The 26,623-nt window shown below is 42.9% G+C and overlaps 1 protein-coding gene across 2 annotated transcripts in view; it reads right to left on the reverse strand.

The window, feature by feature from the left end:
* KIZ (kizuna centrosomal protein) overlaps positions 1–26,623 on the reverse strand; it is a 304,318-nt gene that overhangs the window by 176,884 nt on the left and 100,811 nt on the right. For both annotated transcript variants that reach the window (XM_030196224.1, XM_030196225.1), the window contains exon 6: positions 12,725–12,859. In XM_030196224.1, coding sequence (XP_030052084.1) covers positions 12,725–12,859 — 135 coding nt within the window. The remainder of the gene's footprint in view (positions 1–12,724; positions 12,860–26,623) is intronic.

Genomic DNA, 26,623 nt, shown 5'->3' on the forward strand with positions numbered 1-26,623 from the left:
TTTCTTTGGTCCCAGACCCTTGCACTTAAGCAGACTGCACTGTGTGTGTGTGTGTGTGTGTGTGTGTGTGTATATATATATATATATATATAATCACATTTTGTTGTTGTTCTTATGAGATTATTTGGTGGTCCTACCAAAGTGGTCTGCATTCATTTTAACATTTGTTTCAGAGAAGTTCATTTTGGTATTCTTGTGTTGTGAGCACTTCTTCTCAATTAGGTCACTGATGAACAAATTCATGTAGATGCTGCTAAAACAGTACAGTTCCTAGAATCAAATGGATTACGGGATCCAAGGCAGCATAGTTTTAGTAAAACTAGAAAGGAAAGAAATCTAATCAATTTCTTTACCTGAGGGACCAGAAAGTTGGATCAGAGGAGCACACTAAATGTTGTATAGATTTCAGTAAAGTCCTTGACACTGTTCCACATAGGTGACTAATAAACTTAGTATTCTTGGTATGGGTCCTAAAATGATTGACTGAGATAGGAACTGGTTAAGTGGGAGGTGAAGGACTTCATGCTGAGGAAAGAGGTATTATCAATGTGTGTGGCAGCACTCAGTCCTTGACCCAGTTTTTTTTCACCATATTTGTAAACAATATTGTGGAAGGGATATCAGGAATTGTTTGCCTCTTTATGAATGATATCAAAATCTGCAAAAGGATATATTTCCTGGAAATTTTGAATGAGGGATCCAGCGAGCTTGAGAAATGGTCTAGAATTTGGCTGCTGAGATCTAAGGCTAAAAATGCACAGTCATATATTATAGCTGCCTAAACCCAAGGGAGCAGTATAGGCTGATGAAGTACTTCTGTGCACAAAAGAAATGCATGATCCTGGAGTGATCAATCTGATGATCTTACGGTTGCTAAGCTAGTAGAAAAGGCAACAGCATGATTGCAAAAGCCAGAAGAATGCTTGAATGCATAGAGAGAGGAATGGCCAGCAGGAATGTGGAGGTGATAGTGCCTCTGTAAAAGTCTTTAGGGAAGCCTCATTTGGAGTACTGTATACATTTCTGAAGAGTACATCTTCAAAAGGATATAAACTAAATGGAGTCTGTCTCGATGGTGGCTACTAAATGGACCATGCTCTTTGCCATCAAGCATAAGTGGATAGAGGTTTAAATATATATACTTTGTAAAAAAAAAAAAAGGCAGGAGAGGCGAGATATGAGAGAGACATTTAAACCATTCTCTCTAAGCGCACAGGATGCGAGTCTTTTTCAATGAGAAGGAAGTTCTGGAAAAGGGAGTTTATAAGATGAAGATGAAAGGGAGTAGACAAGAATAACCTAATAAAATATTGCTTTACTGAAAGGGTGGTGGATGTTTGAATACCCTCCCCAAGGTTTCTATATGAATTCAAGAAAGCAAGGGAGAAACAACTTCTCTGATGGAGAGGAAGGGATTTTAGGGCTGAGTAGTTGGTGTGGAAGGGCAGACTGACTAGGCCATATGGCCTTTATTTGCCATCATTTTCTACGTTTTTTTTTTTCCCTGTAAGTCAGGGCAAGTGGACAATTTGCCAAGAGATGTGCAGTTTGGGGGTAATGCTGGACTCTTCACTGACAAAGACCCCTTATTAAGACACTGCCCGATCCACTTCTTCTAGGCTGAATTTGTTATGCAAAGTCCATTAGCTACTACCACAAAATCATTTTCAAATGGCTTTACAGGCCTTGGTCCTATCCGGGCCTGGATTATTGAAAGACGGTTTCCCTAGGTCTTCCTAAATCTTCAGTTCAGGTTTTACAAATTGTACAAAATAAGGCAGCACGTCTTATCACTGGCTGCTAATACTATCAGCATGTAAACCCCTTACGTTTCTCCACTTGTTACCAAGTAAAAACTCGGGTAAAGTTCAAAGTACTGACTTTAATGGTCTGGGCAGTAAATGGACCTGAGTATTTACAAAAATAGGTGTTTAAAAAAAAAAAAAAAAGCATATCCCAAGTCGCTTCTTCTGATTAGCTGGGATCCAATCAGACATGAGACCATCTCGCTCCAAAGCTAAGTTAGTATCTACAGAGCTTGAACTTGTTTAATAGTGAGGCCAGCAATGTTCCTTTTTTTTTTTTTTAATTGTTTGTAGAAGCATTTGTTATTTGATAAGAGTTTTAACAAAAAAAAAAAATTTAAATTATTTGGGGGTTTTTAATGGGATCTAGGAGGGTTCTAGGATTTTATACTTTTGATTTATTCGAGGGGAGGGGGGAGGGAAGAGATTAGTCCTTACTGCAAGGTTTCCCAAAGGGGATATCCTGAAAAACCCAACAGGATGGGTGGGCCCTAAGGACTGGGTTGAAAATCTCTGCCTTACTGTATGTTTATTGAGACAGTTGTAAACTAGAAAGAAAAAGGGTATTCCTCAGATTGGTAGAATATATATTTTAGGGAAATCATTTAATTAAATTAACGCCATGATATCAGTGCTGGCTCTGTGCTGAAAGACTGGGATGCAATGAATCCCACACAGTAACACAATCTGTCAAAATATTTGCAGAGAGGCTGCTGGGGTCTCTGCATGGGAGTGGAGAAAGTGAAGTTACTTACCTGTAACAGGGGTTCTCCGTGGACAGCAGGATCAGTCAGCCACAGACGAGCCAGAATCGGATTTGCTCTCCCAGAGCTCAAAGGAACCTTTTGAGCAGGTCCATCTGAGCATATGCAGTGTGCACTATATATGTCCCTGCTTGAGCGTCTTGCCTCAGGTGTACCCAGCTATGTTGCGTGGCCTCATCTGTAGGGGAGGAGGGAGGGTATGTGTGGCTGACTAATCCTGCTGTCCACGGAGAACCCCCGTTACAGGTAAGTAACTTCACTTTCTCCATGGACAAGCAGGATGAGTCAGCCACACACTGGTGACTCCCTAGCTGCGGACTGAGAAGGGTCAGATGTGTCCCCTTAAGAGGTTTTGTTCGAGTGCCCGCTGTGCTGCTGAGGTAGGATGAGGATATGCTAAAAGCACAGTACACGAGAAGCACAATAAGATACCAACAGGTTAGGTTTGTGGTTTTTTTAACCGTTGAAGATTCAAATCTGCATGAGAATGAGTAGCAGGTCAACCTGGTAAACAGATAGGTCTAATAGTGAGAGTCTGACATAGGCCTAACAGTGAGAGTCTGACCCAGAGGTGTAAGAGTCTGTCTTAGAGGTGTGAATTCTCTTGCCTTCAGGCCGTATTGCGGCTGCTGCAGTTTGGAGGACAGTGAGGCCGAACTTGTTGGTGGTTTCTAGAGGCCTGTCGAGGCAGTAATGACGTGTAAAGGTATGAACAGAGGACCAGGTCGCAGAGTGACAGACGTCCTCCAGGAAGGTAGAGTGGAGGTTGGCCAATATGGTGGCCATGGCGTGCAATTGGTGTGCTGAGGGCTTGTCGTGGAGGACTTGGCCCTCTTTCTCGTAGCAGAAAGCTATGCAAGCTGATATCCATGCTGAGAGGGTGCGTTTAACCACAGGGGCACCCATCCTGTTGGTGTCAAAGGAGAGAAAGAGCTGCTAGGCTTTTCGCTGTGGTTGTGTCTGTTGGAGGTAGAGGCGCAAGGCTCAGGTGCAGTCCAGGGTGTGGAGGAGACGGTCCTCTGGCTGTTGTGTGGTTATGGATAGAATGAGGGGAGCACAACTGTCTGGTTGATGTGGAAAGGTGAGAACACTTTGGGCAAGAATTTTGGATGAGTTCTGAGAATTGTGTGGTCATGAAGGAATTGTGTGTATGATGGGTAAGTCACGAGGGCTTGGAGTTCGCTGATGCGTCGGGCAGACGTTATTGCAATGAGGAATGAGGAAAAGGGTCTTCCAATTAAGGAATTTGTTCTCTGCCTTTTCCAGTGGTTCGAAGGGAGGGAGCATGAGGCGACGTAGAACAATGTTCAGGTCCCATGCTGGGGGCGGCCGTTTGACTGGAGGATAAAGGTTTTGTAGTCCCTTCATGAACCTGGTCACCAGGTGATGAGAGGCCAGCAGTCCACTGTCCACTCTGTCATGGAAAGCAGAAATGGCGCTGACATGGACTCTGATGGACGTTGTGCGGAGGCCCGTCTGTGAAAGGTTGAGCAAGTATTGCAGGACAGCTGGTAGGTGGCATGAGAAGGGATCTATGTGAGCCTTGTTACACCATGCTTGGAATCTCTTCCGCTTGAGGGTGTAGGATTTCCTGGTGGAGGGTCGTCTGGTCGCTAGCAGGACGTCCCTGACTTCTGGGGAAATATGGAAAGGAGCTAATGTTAGTCTTTCAACATCCATGCTACTAGCGCCAGCTTGTTGAAGCTGGGGTGCAGCGTGGCCCCTTGGTGTTGTGTGATGAGATCCAGTCGGTGTGGGAGGCGCATTGGCTGTGTCACTGCCAGGCATTGTAAGAAAGGGAACCACACTTGTCTTGGCCAGTACGGCATAATGAGTAAGATTGTGGCCTTGTCTTGGATGATTTTCAGGAGTGTCTTTTGGATGAGCGGGGTTGGAGGTTAAGCGTATAGCAGGTGCTGTCCCCAATAGATCGAGAAGGCGTCGTGGTACAGTGTGAGCGGTGAAGGTCGTTTTGAACAAAAAAGTCTGCACTTTGCATTGTCTTTGCTGGCGAAGAGGTCTATTAATGGTGATCCCCACTTGAGGAAAAGCTGGTGTGTGACCTGTGGATGGAGAGTCCATTCGTGAGGGTTCAGCTTCCGGCTGAGGCTGTACACCAGCGTGCTATGGAGTCCCTGTAGGTATGATGCTTGTAGGAGGCAGTGTCTGGAGAGGGCGAATGTCCGAATCCGGTATGCGTCCTTGCACAGGGGAAAGGAGCCTGTGCCCCCATGCTTGTTTACGTAGAACATGGTCACCTGGTTGAACGTCTGGAACAGGAGGTTCTTGTTGGAGATCCATGGAGCGAATGCTCGGAGTGCGTTTCCGATGGCCCTGAACTCGAGGAAGTTGATGTGGTAGCGTGATTCGGAGGGAGACCATGGGCCCTGTGTTTGTAGGTGGAGGGGATGGGCTCCCCAGCCCAGCTTGGAGGCATCCGTGGTGAGTGTGAGCTGGTGTTGCGGTTGCTGGAGAGGTCTCCCTCTGTAAAGGTTTTGGTAGTCCTGCCACCATGTGAGAGACCTGCGGGGTGATGGCGATTTTTAGGGAGAGAGGTTGTGTGTGCTGGTTCCATCTCTTCCGGAGATACCACTGGAGCAGCCATATTTGTAACTTTGCAAAAGACACAACATGGATGGATGCGGCGAAATGTCCTAGGAGTCGTAGGAGGGTCTGTGCTGGAACTCTTCTCGCTGATATGATGTGTTGTATCAGGCATAGTAGAGCTTGTCCCCTGGGAAGGGGCAAGAAGGCCATGCAGCATTTGGTGTGGATTTGGGCCCCAATGAAATCCAGTGTTTGAGTGGGGTGCAGGTGTGACTTTGTCTCGTTGATCAGGAAGCCCAGCGACTGAAGTAGGGCTACTGTGGATGTGATTGCCTTCTTGGTTTCTAGGGGTGAGGGTCCGACGAGTAGCCAGTCATTGAGGTAGGTAGAAGACACACACCCCTTCTTTGCGCAGGTGTGCTGCCGTCACTGCGACACATTTTGTGAAAACTCTTGGTGCTGAGGAGAGTCTGAATGGTAAGGCTCGGTACTGGAAGTGGTGGCCCAGTACTTTGAAGCGTAGGAATTTCCTGTGTGCCTTGTGGATTGGGAGGTGGTTGTATGCATCGTGGAGGTCTAGTGCAGCTAACCAATCATTTTTCTGGATCAGTGGGAGGATGGTGCCTAGCGAGTGCATCCTGAACTTCTCTTTTGTAACGCACTTGTTGAGATGTCGGAGGTCTAGGATGGGTCTGAATCCTCCAAACTTCTTGGGAATGAGAAAGTAGCGGGTGTAGAACCCTTGGTTGCATTCTGTCTGGGGGACAGGCTCTATAGCTCCTGATTGTAGGAGGGTTGGGGATTCCCTGTGAATGAGGAGAGTTATATCTCTGGTTGGGGGGGGTCGGTTTGGAGGCATCGCATGGAAGCAAATCCTGTATCTGTGCTGTGTAATGCTGAGGACCCATTTGTCGGTTGTGATGTTTTTCCAGGTTTCGAAGAAGAAAGAGAGGCAGCCCCCCACTGGTGGGGTTGCTGCTGGTGCAGCATCAAAAACTGGGTGCCGCCTTGGAGGTTGAGGCAGGGTTTTGTTTTTGATGTTTCAGTTCTCTCGGACGTTGCCTCTGTTGATAGTGAGGGCCATACGGCTGGGGTTTTTGTCATTGCCATTTCGAGGACCCATCGTAGCGTTTAGCGCTGTGTTGGTGCTTGCGGTAGTAGTATTGGCTGGCTTGTTGCCTTCACGCTGCTGAAGGGCGTAGCAGGCCATCCGTGAAGAGTGTTTAGGGTGGTGCAGTGGTCTTTTAGGGTGTTGACTGTTTCTTTGACCTTTTCCCCGAATAGGTTCTCCCCAGAGCAGGGGGAATCAGCAAGGCGTTCGTGTGTATCCTCGCGGAGTGCCATTCGTCTCACTGTGATGACCACACCGGCTGTGCGTGCTGAGGTCTCGAAGGCATCAAAGGTGGCTCTGATCATGTGTTTTGTACATTCTTCCATATCGCGGAGGGCCAGGGAGATGAGAGTTTTGAAGTCCAAAGTAGGGAGGACAGGAGATCCTCGGTTCTCTTCCGGAGGGAGTCGCTGTATAGGACTAGCTATATAGGACTAGTTGGAAAAGGTGTGCATCGATCTTGGCATTTAGCATGGTGCCATGGTACACCTTTTTTCTGATTGTGTCCAGTGTTTTTAATTCTGTTCCTGGAGGGTTATTGGCATGGGTCCTGGAACTCCTTGTCTTTTTGAGAGTGGATTCCACAATGATAGACTGATGTGGGAGCTGAGGTTTGTCAAAACCTGGGCAGGGTAGAACTTGGTATTTGAGATCTAGTCTTTTGGCGACAGCTGACCCAGAGACCGGAGTTTGCCAGATTTTGTCTCTGCAGTCCAAAAGAATTTTGTGAACAAGTATTGCTGTTATGGGTTTTGCTGTATTTAGATACCTGAGGATGCCTAGGGTTGATTCGTATCCTCAGGTGGAGAGAGAGAGAGCGAGAAAGGCGGACACTTTTTGGAGGAACTTCGGGTAGGTGAGATCTTCCGGAGTTTGGTGAGGTGGTGGTTCGGTGGGGATACCTGACTAATCCCGGGGGGGGGGGGGGGGGGGCGGAGGAGTGGAGTGGTGTAGCCCAGAGATCCGGGGGAAAAGCGTCACTCTCCCACTCTGAGGGGTAATCATCCGGGGTGGATGGTTGTAGTGGTGTGGAGGGCCATTGGGTCCCTGTAGCAGCTGTCTCCGTTCCTCCGCATTGGTGGGATGTCGTGGCAGAGATGGAGAGCTGTGTAAGCTGCTTGCTGAAGAGCCCCAGCAGCTCTTGGTGAGGTGCTGCGGCCGTGGGTTCGAGGGTCAGCAGGGAAGGTAGTCCCGTGGTTGGCTGCGTTGGTGGCGAGCCGTTGGGGACATCTGGAGACACAGGGGGCAGGCAGCTATGAGGTGGGCTGTGCCGAAACAACAAACACATACCTCTTGTGCATCTGCTGTGCCGGGGTTGGATGTCGTGGCTTCCTGCGCTTCTCCAAACCCTCTTCCACTGGGGATAAAGAATTAAGGGCTAGAAGCACTGAGGAGGGGTTGGTACGGAGGCATGGTCTCCTTTCCCCACCCCTTCACCCTCACTCTAAGGCTGTGTGGCTCCACTGCTCCAAGTCCCTGTCTGCCACCAAAGGCAAGCTAACCCACAATCTGCCACCTGAGGCAAGGAATAAGCTGCTGTCCTGGCTCCGCCACCGCTCAACTCCTCTCCTTGGACAACGATTTGACATCTCCCCCTCTTCTTCCTCAACCCTCTTTCCAGAATGTACCTTTTCTTTTCTTGTTATTTACCTTTCCTTTTCTTGTTTTTCAAGTGGCTGCAGTGATTCACATAGGCTGCCCTGCCGCCAGTCCCTTCTCTCTACTGCAGCCCACCTCCAAGGAAACAAGAAATTACATCAGAGAGGCGGGCCACCTGCAGTAGAGAGAAGGGGCTGGGACCGGTGGCAGGGCAGTCTATATGAATCACTGGCGCCACCTTTTTAAAAACAAGAAAAGATAAATTTGGGTAAGGGGGTTGGGGAAGGAAAGAAGGGCAGGGGGTGATGCTGCCTCAGAAGAGTGGCAACTGGGGCCCCCGCATCAGTTGTCCTAATGGTAGGGCCACAACTGCTCACAGCTTTTATTTGCTTCTGCTAGGCAGCCTGGCTCACCGGATCTCCATGAGTCAATGCTACTAAGGGGTGGGGCCATGACATGCCCATGTTCGGAGCCCTCTCCATTGGTCAGTGCTGCTAAGGGGTGTGGCCGTAATGTGCTCAAGCTCGAAGCCCATGAGTGCTGCTAAAGGGCAGGGCCATGATGTGAGCTCAGAGCCCCCACCACTGGTCAGAAATGTTTCTGCTTCTGTTTTCATTGGTGGTATTTTCACTGTACTTATGCTATTCATCAGTTCTCTGTAGAATTGTTTTGGGTTCTCTCCAATCAATTTGATACCTCTCTTTTTCGTTTTCTTGGTATGTTTGAAGCATTTCACCTCACCTTCTAATTGTAATTCATTATTGGAGAATATATATTTAAGGTGTTACTCTGTTAATGCAGAATGCCTCAGTTTGATATTTTTTTTCTCTCTCTCATTACTTTACTGATCTTGATCCTTTTGGAAACCCATCTATCAGGGACACCTCTGATCGCAGTGATTTTATTTTTCCTTCAATGGTTTTCTTTTCCCTAAAGAAAAATTATCTTTCTTTTCTTCCTCAGTCTCTGTATCCCTGGTGGTAGAATTCTCCCGATACTAATTTTTGCTGCAAGTACTTATTAATCTTACGTATTGTACTCTTTACTCATCCTCTTGGCTATAATTCATTTTATTTATTTATTTACTTACTACATTTATATCCTGCCATTATCCAAGGCGGGTCACAATATCCACATACATAGTCTTGAGCACATAACAACTAACAGATATATTAGCAGCCTTCATGTACATAGTCTTGAATGTATAACAGTCCCTAGGTATATTAAGCTAATGTGAGACTATTAACTTGGTCTTAGCATACAGCAAATAAACCAAATGCAAAGAGGAAGGATCGAAAAAAAAAAAAGAAATCCTGTAATAGTCAATCCGATAAATTTTTATGTAGTCAAAAAGGATTTAACAAACAGATGCGTTTTTAGCCGCTGTTTGAATTTATGAATGTCTTCACATGATCTCAGGTATCCGGATAGAGCATACATATGCATTTGTGGCAATGTGTGTATGGGATGTATATAAGCATGGGGTTGTGCCTTTGTGTGCTGCATGTGTGCTGTGTGCGCAGCATGGGTATGGCAGCAGAGACAAATAACATGCAAAGTTATCACCAGGCTCTTTCTCAAATACATTGGCATTTTGGTGAAGCTAGTCAGCACAATGCATTACAAAAAAGGTCAGACTACAAGGTGGGGATTGGGGGAAATTATTAATGCAGTGGGAACAACCATGGCTGTGGAGTTGGTACACCAAACACTTGACTAAGACTCCTCTATTTTTCTATATTCTGACTCCAGCTCTGGCTCCTTATTGATATTAGGCTTTAAATGTTTTGTTCTGGATCTAAAGTACTGGCAAATATAACTTATATTTACCAGTAATTTAGACCTAGGACAAACAGATATCTAAATATAAAATGATAAAATTTACCATATATTATTATTATTTTTTTTATTTTTTTATCATTTTACTTAATTACATTCACTTTTATCACGTAAATGTAAGGAAAAACAGAAATTAATATAAGGAAAAAGAAAAAACATTTTCTCTCAACAATATATTTAATTGTCCACAATTGGGGGATCCGAGATCAGGAAAACAATCTCAAAGAAAATAAGAAAAACACCAAGTGGTTAATCTTACAAATTCATATTTTCTGAGGGAGGAAGGTTAATCGGTAATTGCAGCCGGTACAGTGGTAACTAAAGGAAGTTGCTGCAGAGGGTTCTTCATCTGTTCTTTTAACTCCACAAACTCTTGTAATTTCTTGGGTTCAACAAATAAGTAATAAGGAAATAAAACACTTACAAGGGAATCGCTCTAGGAAGGTCCCACCTAGGGCAATGATTCTTGGCTTAAAAGCCAAGAGTTCACACCTCCTAGTTTGCGATTCCCTTGATATATCAGGAAATATATTTATCTTTGAACCCAAAAAGCTATCAGCCATGTATCGGAAATACAATTTCAAAACATTGTTCCTATCTAAATCAAAGGCAAAAGTCACTAGTAATATAAGTCTCTATATAGGGTATTTTAGGAAGATTTATCATTCTCAAGTTATTTTTCCTTAATTGGTTCTCCAGAAGTTCCACTTTTTTTACAAGAAACATGACTGTCCTTCATTACCAGATTAACTGATTTTCGTAGAGAAACCATTTCCATAATCAAAGTCTCTATTTTTATATCTTGGACTTCCACTTTGTTAGATAAGTATTGATATAATCACATATTTATTCCTGAAAAATTTTTGACATCTGAAGAAGAGAATTATTCACACTCTGCAGCACTTCCCATAGTGCGTCCATTATGACATTTTTTGGCTTCACCAGGTCCAATTTCTCCACAGAAACCGCTCCAGATATCTTCGGGGGGAAGAGCTCACTCTCCAATTGGTTTATTATCCGGAGTCAATGCTGCGCCAGGACCTCCTCGGATCGCGTGAGAATCCTAACCCACCGTCGACCTCCATAGCGAAGCATTACTGTTTCCGGGTCTTGGAGAGGTCATGCCAACAGAGGGACTCAAAGTCACTCCCTCTCCACTGAGATTCGGCGATAAAGCCTTGCTGTTCCCCGAAGCAGGAACCGATATCCCCAACGTTATGACCCACGAATCTCTCCAAAGTAGACTGAGAAGTGATGGGAACCCCAGCCGTGTTCGAGGAGGACAACACCACGGCTTTGCCTTTTTTCTTCCCCATTCTCTGGGGAGCGCGCCTACTTCTTCAGGTATTCTGGTGTAAAACAGGAACTCAACTAACGTACATCCTCCCTCGACGCCATCTTGGATCCTCCAGTTTGGGACACTCTTTGCTTGGTTTCTCCTCAGAGGCCTGTCTGATATGGGTAACCCTTCAGCATAGCCCTCTAAGTCACTGAAACACGGAAGCCCCTCCACCACTTACAAGGTGGTGGCCCTTCAGAGGGGATTTACCATATATTATAATGTTGCCTTTATTTTGAAGCTGGAGTCTGAGTCGGTACATTTTTGCCAACTCCAACTCTGATTATACCCAAAATTGCTTCTGATTTAAATTCCGACTCTACAGCCCTGGGAATAATGTTGGATATTTCACTTGTATGCAATGAAACCGTATGGATTAAACATCTTTGTGAATTGGACAGCATTCTTTTGAAGCTGCTTACTGACAGCCTGTTTTTTTGTATTTCAGTGTGCTGACTGGCTCATTCATTTAGGGACATTTGTACATAGATACCAGTAAACGAAGCAGAGGGTGCTGTCTGTTAAGACAGCAGCACAGTAAAGATGATACAACAGTTTATGCAAAACAAATATCTCTGTTGGCCTGTGTCAGGCTTTCTGTCAAAACTAAGTGCAAAAAAAAAATATATATATATATAGCACTTAACGTCACATAACCCAAAATCTTTACTAGAATGAATATATATATATATATATATATATATATATATATATATATATATATATATATATAAGCATTGTTCACACTGATGGTAAAGCATTTGGACCAATGAAAGAAACAAACAGCAGCCTTTAAAATGTATGACTGTTAAGACTCAAAATATCATATTAATCTGGTTAGACCATCCTTATATCTTCCCAATTCTATATGTAGTATGTAGTAAACAGTTCATATATAGCCAGTTTTAAACAGGATATCCACCAAAGATATTTAGATGTTTATTCTTGAACCTCAGTAATATAAATCGTTTATCTTATAGATAATCGTTTATCTTGTAGATATAGAACAATTTAAAAGAGTATCCACTTCTGTTAAGACTGACATTTGGTGGGGAAATCTATGACAGCACCTAAAGTTAGGTGCTAATTAGGTGCCCAATTTTCAGCTCTGAAATGTGTTATAATGGATGAAAAGCAATGGAAATGGGGCTGAAATGGAAGGTCAACGCAAAAATACACTTAAGGCATGGTTATAGGATGGCAGCGTCTTCACTCGTGACTGCAATGGGGGTCTGGGCATGGGTGGGTCAGGGGCGTTCCAGAAAATTGCGTACAGTTGTACAGAATACCGTGGGTGTGCGCTCAGCTTGTGCAACAGGATTTATACCAGGTTTCAGCTGGTGTAAGTCCTTGTGTCCAAAGCTGGGCAGAGAATTCCAGCATCCAACACAATTCTATACAGGGCTCTCATCCTAGAATGCCCTTTATAGATTAGCGCTTGCTGCTGATATTTTACGGTGCTCAAATTTGGGCACCACTTACCGAATCTAATCCTTCATGTCTATCAACACTGGTATCCAAGGTCTTTTTTTCTCTCATTGACACAACACATTGGCATAATTTATATTTTAAGATATATTTTGTGTGCTTTGCTCACCTCTTTTTTGGTATTTATATTTATAAACCACTCTTCATAATCATATTCACAAGGCACATTTATGGATATGAAAACATACATATTTGAAAATGATTAAATCTAATATCAGAAAGTTATATTTACCATATGATTTCTTTCAGTTTGACTGTATTTATGTTTGTGCTTTTGTACAATTCCAAACATTTGGGTTCTATTGCCAGCACCATGTCTTCTATTGATTGAACTAAATGGAAGAATCCTTGAATTGACAGGCAGTCTCTGCAGATAAATGATATTTTATATCTGTAAGTTTGAGCATCAATTAATGCAAAATAAAAATAATATGCAATTTGTAACACATTCTTTCACATAAATCTATGACATCTAGGGATCAGAAGCAGTAGACTAAGAGAAAAGTGCAGGAAAAATAATGGTGAAGATGAAGATCTATTGGGACCCTTTAACAACACAATAGGAATGTAGGGGTGATTTTCAAAGTGTCTGCATTGCTGTATACTTCATCTTTCTAAGTGAATTTAATCACTTATCTCTTGCCTATCTTATTCAAAACTAAGGGGCAGATATAGAAAGTGTCTGTTAGAGCTATGTGCTGATGCTTAGCACATGGTTTATACCATAAACTGAATGCACAAATTTTTCTCCTCAATACAGTAAAATAATGGCATGTGATAAAAAGTGTGCAGTCAGAAAGAAAACACAACCTGCCACAGAAGTATGCAGCTAGTTGCAGCTGAAGAGCAAAAAAATGCCCCCCCCTTCCTGTCAGAAAATGAGACATTTAATATAACCCAATAACATAATAATTTCAAAATGTAAAGCACAATACAGTAAATAATGCAAAAATAGTGCTCAAAGTAATCAGTCCTACTTTAAATCAATATTGTCATCAAATGTCCAAAAATATCTCTCATCTTATTTATTAGGATATATTTATCACCTTTTTGAAGAAATTCACCCAAAATGATAATACAGCAAGTACGTCCAGAAGCGCTATAGAAATGATAAGTAGTAGTAGTAACACACAATTACAGCAGTAAAAATATTCAAACAGTACATACTACAGCATAGTATGCTACTTATAATGTCAACACAATATGCAATAAAACATCTTAATAGATAGAATATGGAGTAAGCAGAGGTGGAACATTTAAGAGCTCATTTTCAAAGAACAGACATAAAGTTACATAGGTTACTATGGAGCTCATTTTCAAACCACTTAGAGGTCCTTTCCTTTCTGAGCACACTACCAGAACCCTCATCCACGTTCTTATCACCTCTCGCTTAGACTATTGCAACTTGCTTTTCACAGGTCTCCCACTTAGCCATCTCTCTCCTCTTCAATCTGTTCAAAATTCTGCTGCACGATTAATATTCCGCCAGGGTCGTTATGCTCATATTAGCCCTCTTCTCAAGTCACTTCACTGGCTTTCCTATCCATTTCCGCATACAGTTCAAACTCCTCTTATTGACCTATAAGTGCATTCACTCTGCAGCTCCTCAGTACCTCTCCTCTCTCATCTCTCCCTACATTCCTCCCCGGGAACTCCGTTCACTGGGTAAATCACTCTTATCTGCACCCTTCTCCTCCACCGCTAACTCCAGACTCCGTTCCTTTTATCTTGCTGCACCATATGCCTGGAATAGACTTCCTGAGCCGGTACATCAAGCTCCATCTCTGGCCGTCTTCAAATCTAAGCTAAAAGCCCACCTTTGTGATGCTGCTTTTAACTCCTAACCCTTATTCACTTGTTCAGAACCCTTATTTTATCATCCTCACCTTAATATTCCCTTATCTCGTTTGCAAAGTGATGCACTTAGGGAGTAGAAATCCACGGGAGATGTATGTGTTAGGCGGGGAGAGTCTGATAGGTACAGATGGGGAGAGGGATCTTGGGGCGATAGTATCTGAGGATTTGAAGGCGACGAAACGGTGTGACAAGGCGGTGGCCCTAGCTAGAAGGTTGTTAGGCTGTATAGAGAGAGGTGTGACCAGCCGAAGAAAGGGGGTGTTGATGCCCCTGTATAGGTCGTTGGTGAGGCCCCACCTGGAGTATTGTGTTCAGTTCTGGAGGCCGTATCTTGTTAAGGATAAAAAGAATTGAAGCGGTGCAAAGAAAAGCTACGAGAATGGTATGGGATTTGCGTTACAAGACGTATGAGGAGAGACTTGCGGACCTGAACATGTACACTCTGGAGGAAAAGAGAAACAGGGGTGATATGATACAGACGTTCAAATATTTGAAAGGTATTAATCTGCAAACGAACCTTTTCCGGAGATGCGAAGGCAGTAGAACAAGAGGACATGAAATGAGATTGAAGGGGGGCAGACTCAAGAAAAATGTCAGGAAGTATTTTTTCACAGAGAGAGTAGTGGATGCTTGGAATGCCCTCCCGCGGGAGATGGTGGAAACAAAAACGGTAATGGAATTCAAACATGCGTGGGATAAACATAAAGGAATCCTGCTCAGAAGGAATGGATCCTAAGGAGCTTAGACGAGATTGGGTGGCAAAGCCGGTGGCGGGAGACGGAGATGGTGCTGGGCAGACTTATACGGTCTGTGCCAGAGCCGATGGTGGGAGGCGGGACTGATGGTTTGGAGGCGGGGATAGTGCTGGGCAGACTTATACGGTCTGTGCCAGAACCGGTGGTGGGAGGCGGGGCTGGTGGTTGGGAGGCGGGGATAGTGATGGGCAGACTTATACGGTCTGTGCCCGGAAAAGAACAGGTACAAATCAAGGTAAGGTATACACAAAAAGTAGCACATGTGAGTTTATCTTGTTGGGCAGACTGGATGGACAGCGCAGGTCTTTTTCTGCCATCATCTACTATGTTACTATGTCCTGTTTGTCTGTCCTAATTAGATTGTAAGCTCTGTTGAGCAGGGACTGTCTCTTCATGTTCAAGTGTACAGCGCTGCGTACGTCTAGTAGCGCTATAGAAATGATAAGTAGTAGTAGTAGTATTTTTTATTAAGATGCCGTAAAAAGTGGCCTGCGGTAGTGTGGGCGCATGTTTTTGACTTGTGCTTGGGCCATTTTTTTACTGCGGCTGGGAAAAAAAAGGCTTTTTCAAATGAGGGCAGTAAATGGCCGTGTGTTAGAATTAAAGGTAACATGCAGCTACTTACTGCCCGAAATCTCACCTCCACCCAATGACCTAGCAGTATGGGCTCACACGCTGCATGTGTGGTACTCATGCAGTGCGCGCTAATGTGGCAGTGCTGCCAATTACTGCTGGGAATGCCCCCCACAGTAGAAAAGAAAACAGAAAAATATTTTCTACCATGGGAAACAGTGTACGCCTACTTTGACATTACCACAGTGTGAGCATGCTAATTGGCCGGTAGTGTCGATTTGGAGCACACTACATGCGTGGTAGCCCTACCATCGCTTTGTAAAAGGACCCCTTAGACTTACAAAGATTACTATAGGGCTCATTTTCAAAAGAGGACATCCATCTTTCAACATAAAATGGAAGATGGACGTCTTTCTCACAGAGGCATCCAAATCGGTATAATCAAAATCCAATTTTGGACGTCTCCAACTGCAGTCCATCACAAGGACGTCCAAATTTCAAGGGGGCGTGTCTGAGGCATACCGAAGGCGGGACTTGGGCGTGCCTAAAACTTGGACGTTTTCACCCGGACATGTTTTTATTAAGAATAAGGCACAAAAAAGGAGCCCGAAATGACCAGATGACCACCAGAGGGAATCGGGGATGACCTCCCCTTACTCCCCCAGTGGTCACTAACCCCCTCCCATCCTCAAAAAACATTTTAAAAATATTTTGTGCCAGCCTCAGATGTCATACTCAGGTCCATGACAGCGCATGAAGGTCCCTGGAGCAGTTTTACTGGGTACTGCAGTGCACTTCAGACAGGCGGATCCAGGCCCATACCCCCCCTACCTGTTACATTTGTGGAGGAAACAGCGAGCTCTCCAAAACCCACCACAAACCCACTGTACCCATATATAGGTGCACCCCTTCACCCATAAGGGCTATGGTAGTGGTGTACAGTTGTGGGTAGTGGGTTTTGGGTGGGGGTTGGGGGGGCTCAGCACACAAGGTAAGAGAGCTATGTTCCTGGGAGCAATTTATGAAGTCCACTGCAGTGCCCCCTAGGGTGCCCGGTTCGTGTCCTGGCATGTCAGGGGGACCAGTGCACTACAAATGCTGGCTCTTCCCATGTCCAAATGGCTTGTATTTGGATGTTTTTGACATGTATGTCTTTGGTTTCAAAAATCGCCGAAAGTCACAAACGTCCAAATCTAAGGATGTCCAAATTTAAGGATTTGGATGTCTCTGACGGTATTTTCGAAACGAAAGATGGGCATCCATCTTTTTTTTGAAAATACAGGTTTCCCCGCCCCTGGATTTGGACATTTTGCAAAGACGTCCAAATCACAACTTAGCTGTTTCTTTCAAAAATGTCCCTCCAAGTAACTTTGTAAGTCTAAGTGCTTTGAAAATGTGCTTCATGTAACTTTGTAAGTCTATGGGGCTGATATTCAGACCGCGGGATTTAGACTGGCTAACAGCCGCAGTCGGCACTAAGCCCAAACATTTAATGCCAGGCAACCGGCATTGAGTATCCGGTTTATTTCTGGCAGGTTTAAAGATAACCGACTAAGCTGATATGCAGCGCTAGCCGGTTATCTTTAAATGGCCAAAGATATCCCATGTTTTCACACGGCCAAATATGGCTGCTAAACCAGCTTCTAAAATCGGTAGATAGCCGGCTGTCCCGCACTAAATATCGCTGGATAGCCAGGTGCCATTCCTGGCTGGTTAAATGGTTTTAAATATTTGGGGGGGGGGGGAGTAAGTGCTTTGAAAATAAACACCATACACAGGTAAGATAGAGTAACAGGAGTTAGAAAATAAGTACACTAGCTTAAAGAAAGTTGCACTTGAAGTTAGAAAGGTGCATGAATATGATCTCAGCTAGGGTAGAAGTGGATGAGCAACTCCTGCTACAGTATGTGCAGCCAGTGTTAATGTGTGTTAAACTGTTTATGAGTATGTAGGTGTGACTAGCAAGTTAGTTGCTTCTGTCACTGGGAGAAGAGCCAAGCTTTCACCTGCTTCCTGAGGTAGAGATAGTCTTGTGTTGAGAAAAGCCTTTAAAGAGATGCATTCCAGTGTGTGAGGGTTATTTCAGAGAAGGCTGGTTGGTGGGTGTCATATCATGTGATTTTTTTTTTTTTTTTTTTAGAGAGGGCATGGCTGTTAAACTGCATACAGACTATAAGAAATTACAGAAGGATCTTGAGACATTAGGCATCCAAAAGGAACACAAAATTCAAACTGGAATGCACATAGGGAAGAATAACACAATTTAGATGTACACGATTCTAGGTTCTAAATTAGGAGTCAATGACCAGGAAAAGGATCTAGGTATCATCATGTAAATGTAAACCGTACAGAACCCTGGAAAGGGGATATTTGCGGTATATAAGAATTGAATTGAAATATTCTGCACAGTAATAATTTTTAGAAACACTTTGAACGGTACAACTGCAAGGACTCAGCCTGGAGGCTGACTGGCCTTCTCTGATTAAACTTTGTATATTATATAACGATTGGCTTATTCATTGCTCATTGGATAAAATTTGGTGAGAAGTCAGTATAAGAACGCTATGATGCCATTTTCTTTTGTCAGGAAAATAAGATACACTTGAATGTAGAAGACTGTGAATTATAGCTACCCTAAAGAATACACAAACCATAATACCATGTAGAGGTCCATGTTTACTGATATGTTGAAAATTTTTGAAGATGGTTCGTGGATGAAAACTGCACTTTGAGTGATAAGATAAGCATTCAATATTGATTCATATTTGGGAGTTACTTTTAATAAATATTCTTGTGCAGAGTTGGACATTTGATGGAAATACTGATTTAAGGTAGAACCAATTATACTTAGAGCTCTTTTGTTGCACTATTTACTGTAATATACTATATATGAAGATACTTTCAAATTTTGAATCTTTGTATTATTGGGTTATATTAAGGGACTGATTTTCAAAGACATACAAAGTTCCACAAGTTACTATCCAGCTTATTTTCGAAAGTGATGGGCGCCCATATTTCAACCCAAATCGGGAGATGGGCGCCCATCTCGCAAAGGCGCCCAAATCGGCATAATCAAAAGCCGATTTTAGGCGCCTGCAACTGCACTCCGTCACGCAAACGGCCCAAGTTAAAGAGGGCGTGTCGGAGGCGTGGTGAAGACTGGGGAGTGTTTTTCGGCCGAGCAGAGATGGGCGCCTTCAGCCAATAATCGAAAAAAAGGGCGTTTTTAGCGAGAATTTAGGTCACTTTTTTTGGACCTTTTTTTCATGAACAAGTCCCAAAAAAGTGCCCTAATTGACCAGATGACCACTGGAGGGAATTGGGGATGACCACCGCTGACTCCCCCAGTGGTTACTAACCCCCTCCCACCAAAAAAAAAAAAAAAAAACTTTAACAACTTTTTTTGCCAGCCTCAAATGCCATACCCAGCTCCATCACAGCAGTATGCAGGTCCCTGGAGCAGTTGTTAGTGGGTGCAGTGGACTTCAAGCAGGTGGACCCGGGCCCATCCTGTTACACTTGTAGTGGTTAATGTTGAGCCCTCCAAAACCCACTGTACCCACATGTAGGTGCCCCCCTTCACCCCTTTGGGCTATGGTAATGGTGTAGACTTGTGGGCAGTGGGTTTTGGGGGGGATTTGGGGGGCTCAGCACAAAAGGGAAGGGTGCTATGCACCTGGGAGTTATTTAAAAAAAAATTTTAATATGTAAAAGTGCCCCTTAGGGTACCCAGTTGGTGTCCTGGCATGTGAGGGGGACCAGTGCACTACGAATCCTGGCCCCTCCCACAACCCAATGCCTTGGATTTGTTTGTTTTTGAGCTGGGCGCCTTCGGTTTCCATTATCGCTGAAAACCGATAGCGCCCAGCTCAAAAACGCCCAAATCCTAGGCATTTGCCCCACACAACCCGTATTATTCAAAAAAAGATGGGCACCCATCTTTTTTCGAAAATATGGTTTGTCCCGCCGCTTCACATGACCGCCCATGGAGATGGGCACCCACTTTCGATTATGCCCCTCTATGGGGCTCATTTTTGAAAGAGAAAAACGTCTAAAAAGTGTCACAAAGCAGCATTTCAATGTTTTTCTCACAAAAACACCCAAATTAGTAGTTTCGAAACTAATTTTTAGATATCCATTAGAATTGAATTTAAATCAGAAGGGGATATGTCAGGGTTAAGAACAGGATCTGGGTGTTCCTAACACTTGACGTTTTTCAGCCATAATGAAAAAAAACTAAACCGTCCAGGACTAAAACAAAGACACTTTGAGCTATACCTGTTTTTTTATAATGAATACGGCACAAAAAGGTGCCCTAAATGACCAGATGACAATTGAAAGGAATCAGGGATGATCACCCCTTACTCCCCCATTGGTCACTGATCCCCTCTCACCCCACAAAAATGTAATTAAAAACATCAATTACTAGCCTCTATGACAGTCTCAGATGTTATACTCGGGTCCTTTAGAGTAGCATGCAGGTCCTTGGAGTAATATAGTGGTGGGTGCAGTGCACTGTAGACAGGTGGACCCAGGCCCATACCTCCCCCTATCTGTTACACTTGTGGTGGAAATTGTAAGCACCTCTAAAACTCACCAGAAACTCACTGTACCCACATATAGGTGTCCCTTTCACGCATAAGGGCTACTGTAGTGGTTTACAGTTGGGAGTAGTGGGGGGGGGGGGTCATCAAACAAGGTAAGGGAGCAACGGTGAGATATGTACCTGGGAGCATTTATTTGAAGTCCACTGCAATGGTCTCCTGGGATGTCTGGGGAACCAGTCTACTAAAAATGCTGGCCTCTCCTACATCCCCTCAATGGCTTGATTTTCTATGATTTTCATTTGTACTTTTTTTTTTTTTTTTTTTTTCAAAAATGGTCCAGAAAACAAAATGTACAAAGTACAAAACCTTGTTTGAAATGGTATAAAAAAAAAAAAAAAAAAAAAAAGACATTTTTCTTTTTTCAAAAATGACCTTTTCTATTCTGATTTTGGATGTCAGACTTAGATGTCATATCGTAAATGCCCCTCCATATAACATTGTAAATCCAAGTGCTTTGAAAATACGCTTCTAAGTGTTACAGCAAGAAAACACAAGGAGTATGGCCACATAGCAAATGGATGAAACCACAGGAAGCAACATGAAACTGTTTATTGACCTCTTACAGACCGTGTTTTGGCCTCTGCCTGTGTCACATAAAACATATAAAACAGATCATTAAATAAACAATTATAAAAAAATGAGTTAAATGAATAGCACAATTAAAGGAATGTGGACAATTAACAAATGAATAACATGTCATAGAGCATATAGTAAATAAACTATAAATTAGTCTCATACAAATATACAAAATATTAAAGGACTCATTTTCAAAACAGAAAAACATCCAAAAAGCAGCACATAGCGGCAGGTGGATGTTGTTTGCCAAAACATCTAAATCACTTTTTTCAAAACCCATTTTTAAGACTTTTTCCATGCAGTTCATCTGCAGTCCGTCCAAATAACAAAGGGGTGTGTCATGGGGGGATCTGGGAATTCCCAAAACTTGGATGTTTTTTCTGCCATAATGGAACAAAGGAACAGCATCCAGGGCTAAAAGTTAGACCTTTTGGTCTAGATCTGTTTCAATCACGACTAAGTCACAAAAAGGTGCCCTAAAATGACCACTGGTGTGATTAAGGAATGACCCCTCCTTACTCCCCCAGCGGTTACTGACCTCCTTTCACCCCCCCCCCCCCCAAAGATGTGAAAGAAACAGTATATACCAGCCTCTATAACAGCTTTAGATGTTATAGCCAGTTCTATTAGAGCAGGCAGGTCACTTAAGTAGCCTAGTGGTTGGTGCAGTGCACTGTACAGAAGGGGACCCAGGACCATATCCCACTCACCGTTACACTTGTGGAAAGTGTGAGTCCTCCAAAACCCACTAAAAAGCTACTGTACCCACATATAGATGACACCTGTAGCCATAAGGGCTACTGTAGTGGTGTACAGTTGGGTATGATAGGTTTTTGGTGGGTTTTGGGGGGCTCCCCATACAATATAAGAAGATAATGGTGAGATATATACCTGGGATCTTTTATGTGAAGTCCACTGCTCTGCTGGGATGTCTGTGTAGCCAATGTAGTAAGAGTGCTGGTCCCTCATAGGTCCCAATGGCTTGTTTTTGTGCGTTTTCCCCTTGAACTTTTTTTTTTTTCGAAATTGATCACAAAAGACGGACGCACTGAGCAAAAAATGTCTATATAACGTCTAGGAAATGGCCATTTTCGAAACAAAAAGATGGATTTTGTATGGTTTGAAAATCGCTACATTTGCCACTTGATTTTTAGACATTTTCAGCAAAATGTCCACAATCGGATTTAGGCATCATATCGAAAATACCTCTCTAAATTACAAACACAAAAATATGAAATGAAGAATATGTAAAAATACAGCTTTACCATCTCAAGGTGGGAAAATGTGGGATACAAATGTAACAAATAAATAAATTATAGACAAAGGGTATGAGCACAATGAGTAATCCTATATAATAATTCTCACCTCCAACGTTCTAATCTTGCTGCCTGTGTCCGTGGCTTCTTCGGAGTTGCTGAGCTAGGCTCCATAGTCAGGCTGACGTCACCGTTGCCATTATGCTGTGAACTTCAGAACCCGCAAAAAAAGGAAAAAAAAAACCTTCCATGCCTCACAGCTGATCCATGTCCAGTGACCCTCCTCTCTCCCCTGCTCCCCCTCCAGCCACCCAGGTTGTGTAGCGAATTCTTCGGGGCAGGCAGGAAAAATCCCTGGTCCTGCCTGCCCGCTGCTGGCGCTGCCTCTCCTCTGTTGCCGGATCGCTGTTCAAAATGGCCGCCGAGACTTACAAGGGTGGCCTCCAAGACTTCAGCAGAAGTCTCGCGAGTCCGCCATTGGAAGTCTCTCTCTCACACTCTCTCTCTCTAACACACACTCTACATCTCTCACACACACTCTCTCTCTCTCAAACATACACTCCGAGGAAAACCTTGCTAGCGCCAGTTTCATTTCTAACAGAAACGGGCTTTTTTTACTAGTGTCTAATAATTAGCACGCTGTACAAGAAAGTTGTATACTAAAAACAAAATAAGAAAATAAGTTTCAAGTCAATCATAATATGTTAAAAGGACAATAAAATAGCCCTCAACAAAATCTGAAGTGCATAAATGATGGCATCATAAAGTAAAGTTACTTATATGTAGCAGGTATTCTTCAAGGACAGCAGGCATATATTCTTCACATGTGATGACCTCATCCACAAAGCCTGGTGCAGACATTGCCACAGTGTGCTGTCATTTTAAAACTTTGAGACAGTGCCCCCATCGCGCATGCACAGGTGCCTTCCCACCCAATGCTTGAGTGCGGGACCAGCAGTATAATACTAAAGCTAAGAGAACAACTCCAAAGGGTGACAAGAGGGATACGAAAATATGTGCCTGCTGTCCTTGGAGAACACCTGCTACAGGGTAAGTAACTTAGCTTTCTTCGAGGACAAGCAAACATGATATTCTCACATGTGGGACTCACCAGCTGCTAGGCTCACAAGCATAACAATTAACCTGGCACCTAAGGAGAAAGGAGCCTTGTGGAAAAAAAGGGCAAAAGGGCAGTGTCGACATTCAAGTAGTAAAAGGATTTTGCAAGACTGCTTGTCCAAACCGGCTATCCCGCCTAGAATGCTGCTCCAGACAGCTTGCAGTCCAAGGTATGCAGTGCCGCTTCTCCAGGATAAGAGTGTGGCTTTGGGAAGAAGACAAGAAGTACAACAGACTGATTGAGGTGGAACTCAGATACAACTTTAGGGAGGAATTTGGGGTGGGTTCGGGGAACAACTCTGTCATGGTAGAACCTGGTGTAAGGTAGGGTCAGTCACCAGGCCTTGAAGTTTGCTTACTCTCCTGGCATAAGTCAGTGCTATTAAGAATTATACTTATATGTGAGGAATGTCAGAGAACAAGAATGGAATAGAGGTTTCATGAGAGCTGTGAGGATAACATTGAGATCCCATGATACCAGAGGTGGTTTGAAGTTTGATAGGAAGTTTGGTATGAAATAAACCTTTCATGACTATCAAAGAATGAACAGAAACTGGCTTATTATCAACCCTGGAGTGAAAAGCACCAATGGCACTCCAACGTATACAGAGATAAATCCAGATAAATCTGGAGCTCCAGCTCTTGAACATTCATCAAGCATTTGTCCCTCAAGGGGTGCAATAGGGTTTGCCAGTCCTGAAAGAAGTGGAGTCATGCCACAATCGGGCATGAGCTCAGATTACCCTGCTGGCCTCCCAGCCAACAGCTTGCTTACTACTTCACTATCCCGGGCCTAGTAAACTAAAAATTAAGACCATTTACTCCACTAGCCTTATGTATCAGGCCCCTTTGTTATGGAATTCCTTTCCTACACAACTGAGAAAAATTCAGAGTTTCTCTGATTTTAGGAAAGCTCTGAAAACTTTTCTTTTTAAGAAGTTTTATAATTAGAACATGTTAACCTTCTTTATATTAACATAAATTAACTAAATGGTTGTTAACTCGCAGGGTCTGCCTGCTTGCTTCTTGTTGTGATCCGCACTGAAATCTACGAGTAGATGCAGAATATAAGACGTAAAGTAAAGACTTTTCTATATGCTTTATCCATATGGAACCAGGACTGGGCACTGGGAAGACAAAGCATATAAATATATGACCATTGAGCATCTGAAGTCTTTTTCCTCCGTAACAAAAAAACTGAGAGACATACTTGCTTATTTAGATATTGAACTAGAGTTTACTAGCAAGTGTCATACCAAGTTTAAATTGTCATTTCTAGAAATATAAATATAATGGACAATCTGTAAGGCATCTTCGCTTATCGTTTATTAAAACTTTTTAAATCCGCCTTTATCACTAAAGAAAATCAAGGTGAAGTACAATAAAAATAGGTAAAAATAATCAGAAAAGAACGCCATAATGAAATAGGACAGAATAACAGTCACACAGAAATATCATACTAACCAAAACAATAAAACAAATTGTCTCCTGTGCAGGTAACCCATAGGAGTGGACGTAAACTGGACTTAACTGGTCAAAAGAACATCAAATGCCTGATTAAAGAGGTAAGTTTTTAGTTCATTCAAACTATTGGAAAGAGAATTTGGATCTTAAAGAAACCGGCAAAGAATTCCATAAGGAAGGAGCAGTAAAATAAAAGGCACTCTTCCTGGTGGACTCACAATAAGCCTTAGACAGATTTGGTAAGACCAATCCGTGGTCATTAAATGAACAAAGGGCACAAGTAGGTACGTACAGAATTGTTAAGAAAGCCAGACAGTCTGGGGTACCAATGTGAAGGGCCTTAAATGCTAATGACAAGATTTTAAATTTTATTCCGTATTCTACAGAAGGTAAACAATGTAGTTTGATACGAAATGGAGAAACATGGTTTTTCCAAACAGCATGGCATAAAAGCCTTGCTGCACTATTCTGCAGTGTTTGTAGGCATTTCAGTACAACTTTTGCAGTCCCAGAATAGATTATATTACAGTAGTTCAGATGGGAGCCTATAAATGCATGAAAAAGGATATGAAGAGAATTAAAATTAAGGTAACCACAGACCGATCTTAACTTCTGCAAAGCAAAAAAAAAATCTGATCTAATCATTGATGAGACTTGTAATGAAAAAGTAAGTTTTGAATCTAGCCAGATACCAAGATATTTAAATGAATTGACAGGAGAAATAGTGACATGAAAAAGCACCAGAGGAATGGAGCAAGATGGCCTGTTAGCCAGAATGCTGTTGTTTTTTCAGGCTTCAAACCTAACTGATGTTCCTTCAACCAACTAGCAACTTGATGTAAACAATCTTGCAAGGGGTGAATATCAGGATTACTGGAAGTAGTGTGGTGAATAAGAAAAATATCATCTGCATAATAGCCGCCAATTCTGGATGCCTGCCTCAAAGAGGCGAGCAGGCTGAGGGAGAAATTTAAAAGAATGGGGGATAAAATTGAGCCTTGCGGGACACCACATAAAAGGGGGTAGGAGTCAGAGGAACCTTCAGAAGTAACACAGAAAATAATCAATCCTGAAGAAAAGAGGAAAATCATTTGAAAACTGTACCTGAAATACCTAGGTTTGAAAGACATGATAGTAACAAACAGTGATCAATAACATTGAAGGCCACTGACATATCAAGAGTGACAGCCAACGTCATTGTCAATTTTGCTAAAAACTTTACTCAACAGTGATGTTAAGATACTCAGTATTGTAACCTGGCCTGAAGACAGAGTGAAAAAGGAGAACTGATTCAAAATACAGTATTGTCAATGACTTTAGAAATAAGAGGCAGATTGGAAAAAGGACAGTAATTAGCTGGGGCAGTGTGTATAATTGCTTTCTTCATGGCAACAGACACCAGACTTTCTGTCAAACTACAAGCCATGAACTGGTGAAGCAAAGGTAATAATTTCAAATATGGCAATTTAAACCATTGTGAAGGCATAGGATCAAATTTACAAGTTGTAATATTCATGGTTAACAAAGATTTGAAAAGTGACTCAATAGAACGGATATTAAAGGAATCCCAGGTGGAATTAGGGGCTGATGAACTCATCTCAGAGTGAGAATGAACTACTGAAAATCCTGATCGCAAATAATTTACCTTAGTAATAAAATATTGAGTGTCAGGCGGAGGTGTAGAAGGCAAAATAGAAGCTGGTAAGTTATAGGTTTCACAAAATACAAAAACTTGATTACTAGAATGCATAGCGTTCTGAATTTGTTTAGAGAAATATGTCCACTTAGCTTTTTTCAGCTGTGTGAAATAGAAATGCAGCTGTAATTAACCCTTTAAAAGAAGATCGTGAGTTTTATGCTTTTTCCAAAGTCATTTGGCACGTTGAACCTGGCGCTTAAGAAGATTTAAGTCATGATGATACCA

The sequence above is a fragment of the Microcaecilia unicolor genome, chromosome 3 (genome assembly GCF_901765095.1).
Source record: "Microcaecilia unicolor chromosome 3, aMicUni1.1, whole genome shotgun sequence".
In the NCBI taxonomy this organism is placed as follows: domain Eukaryota; kingdom Metazoa; phylum Chordata; class Amphibia; order Gymnophiona; family Siphonopidae; genus Microcaecilia; species Microcaecilia unicolor.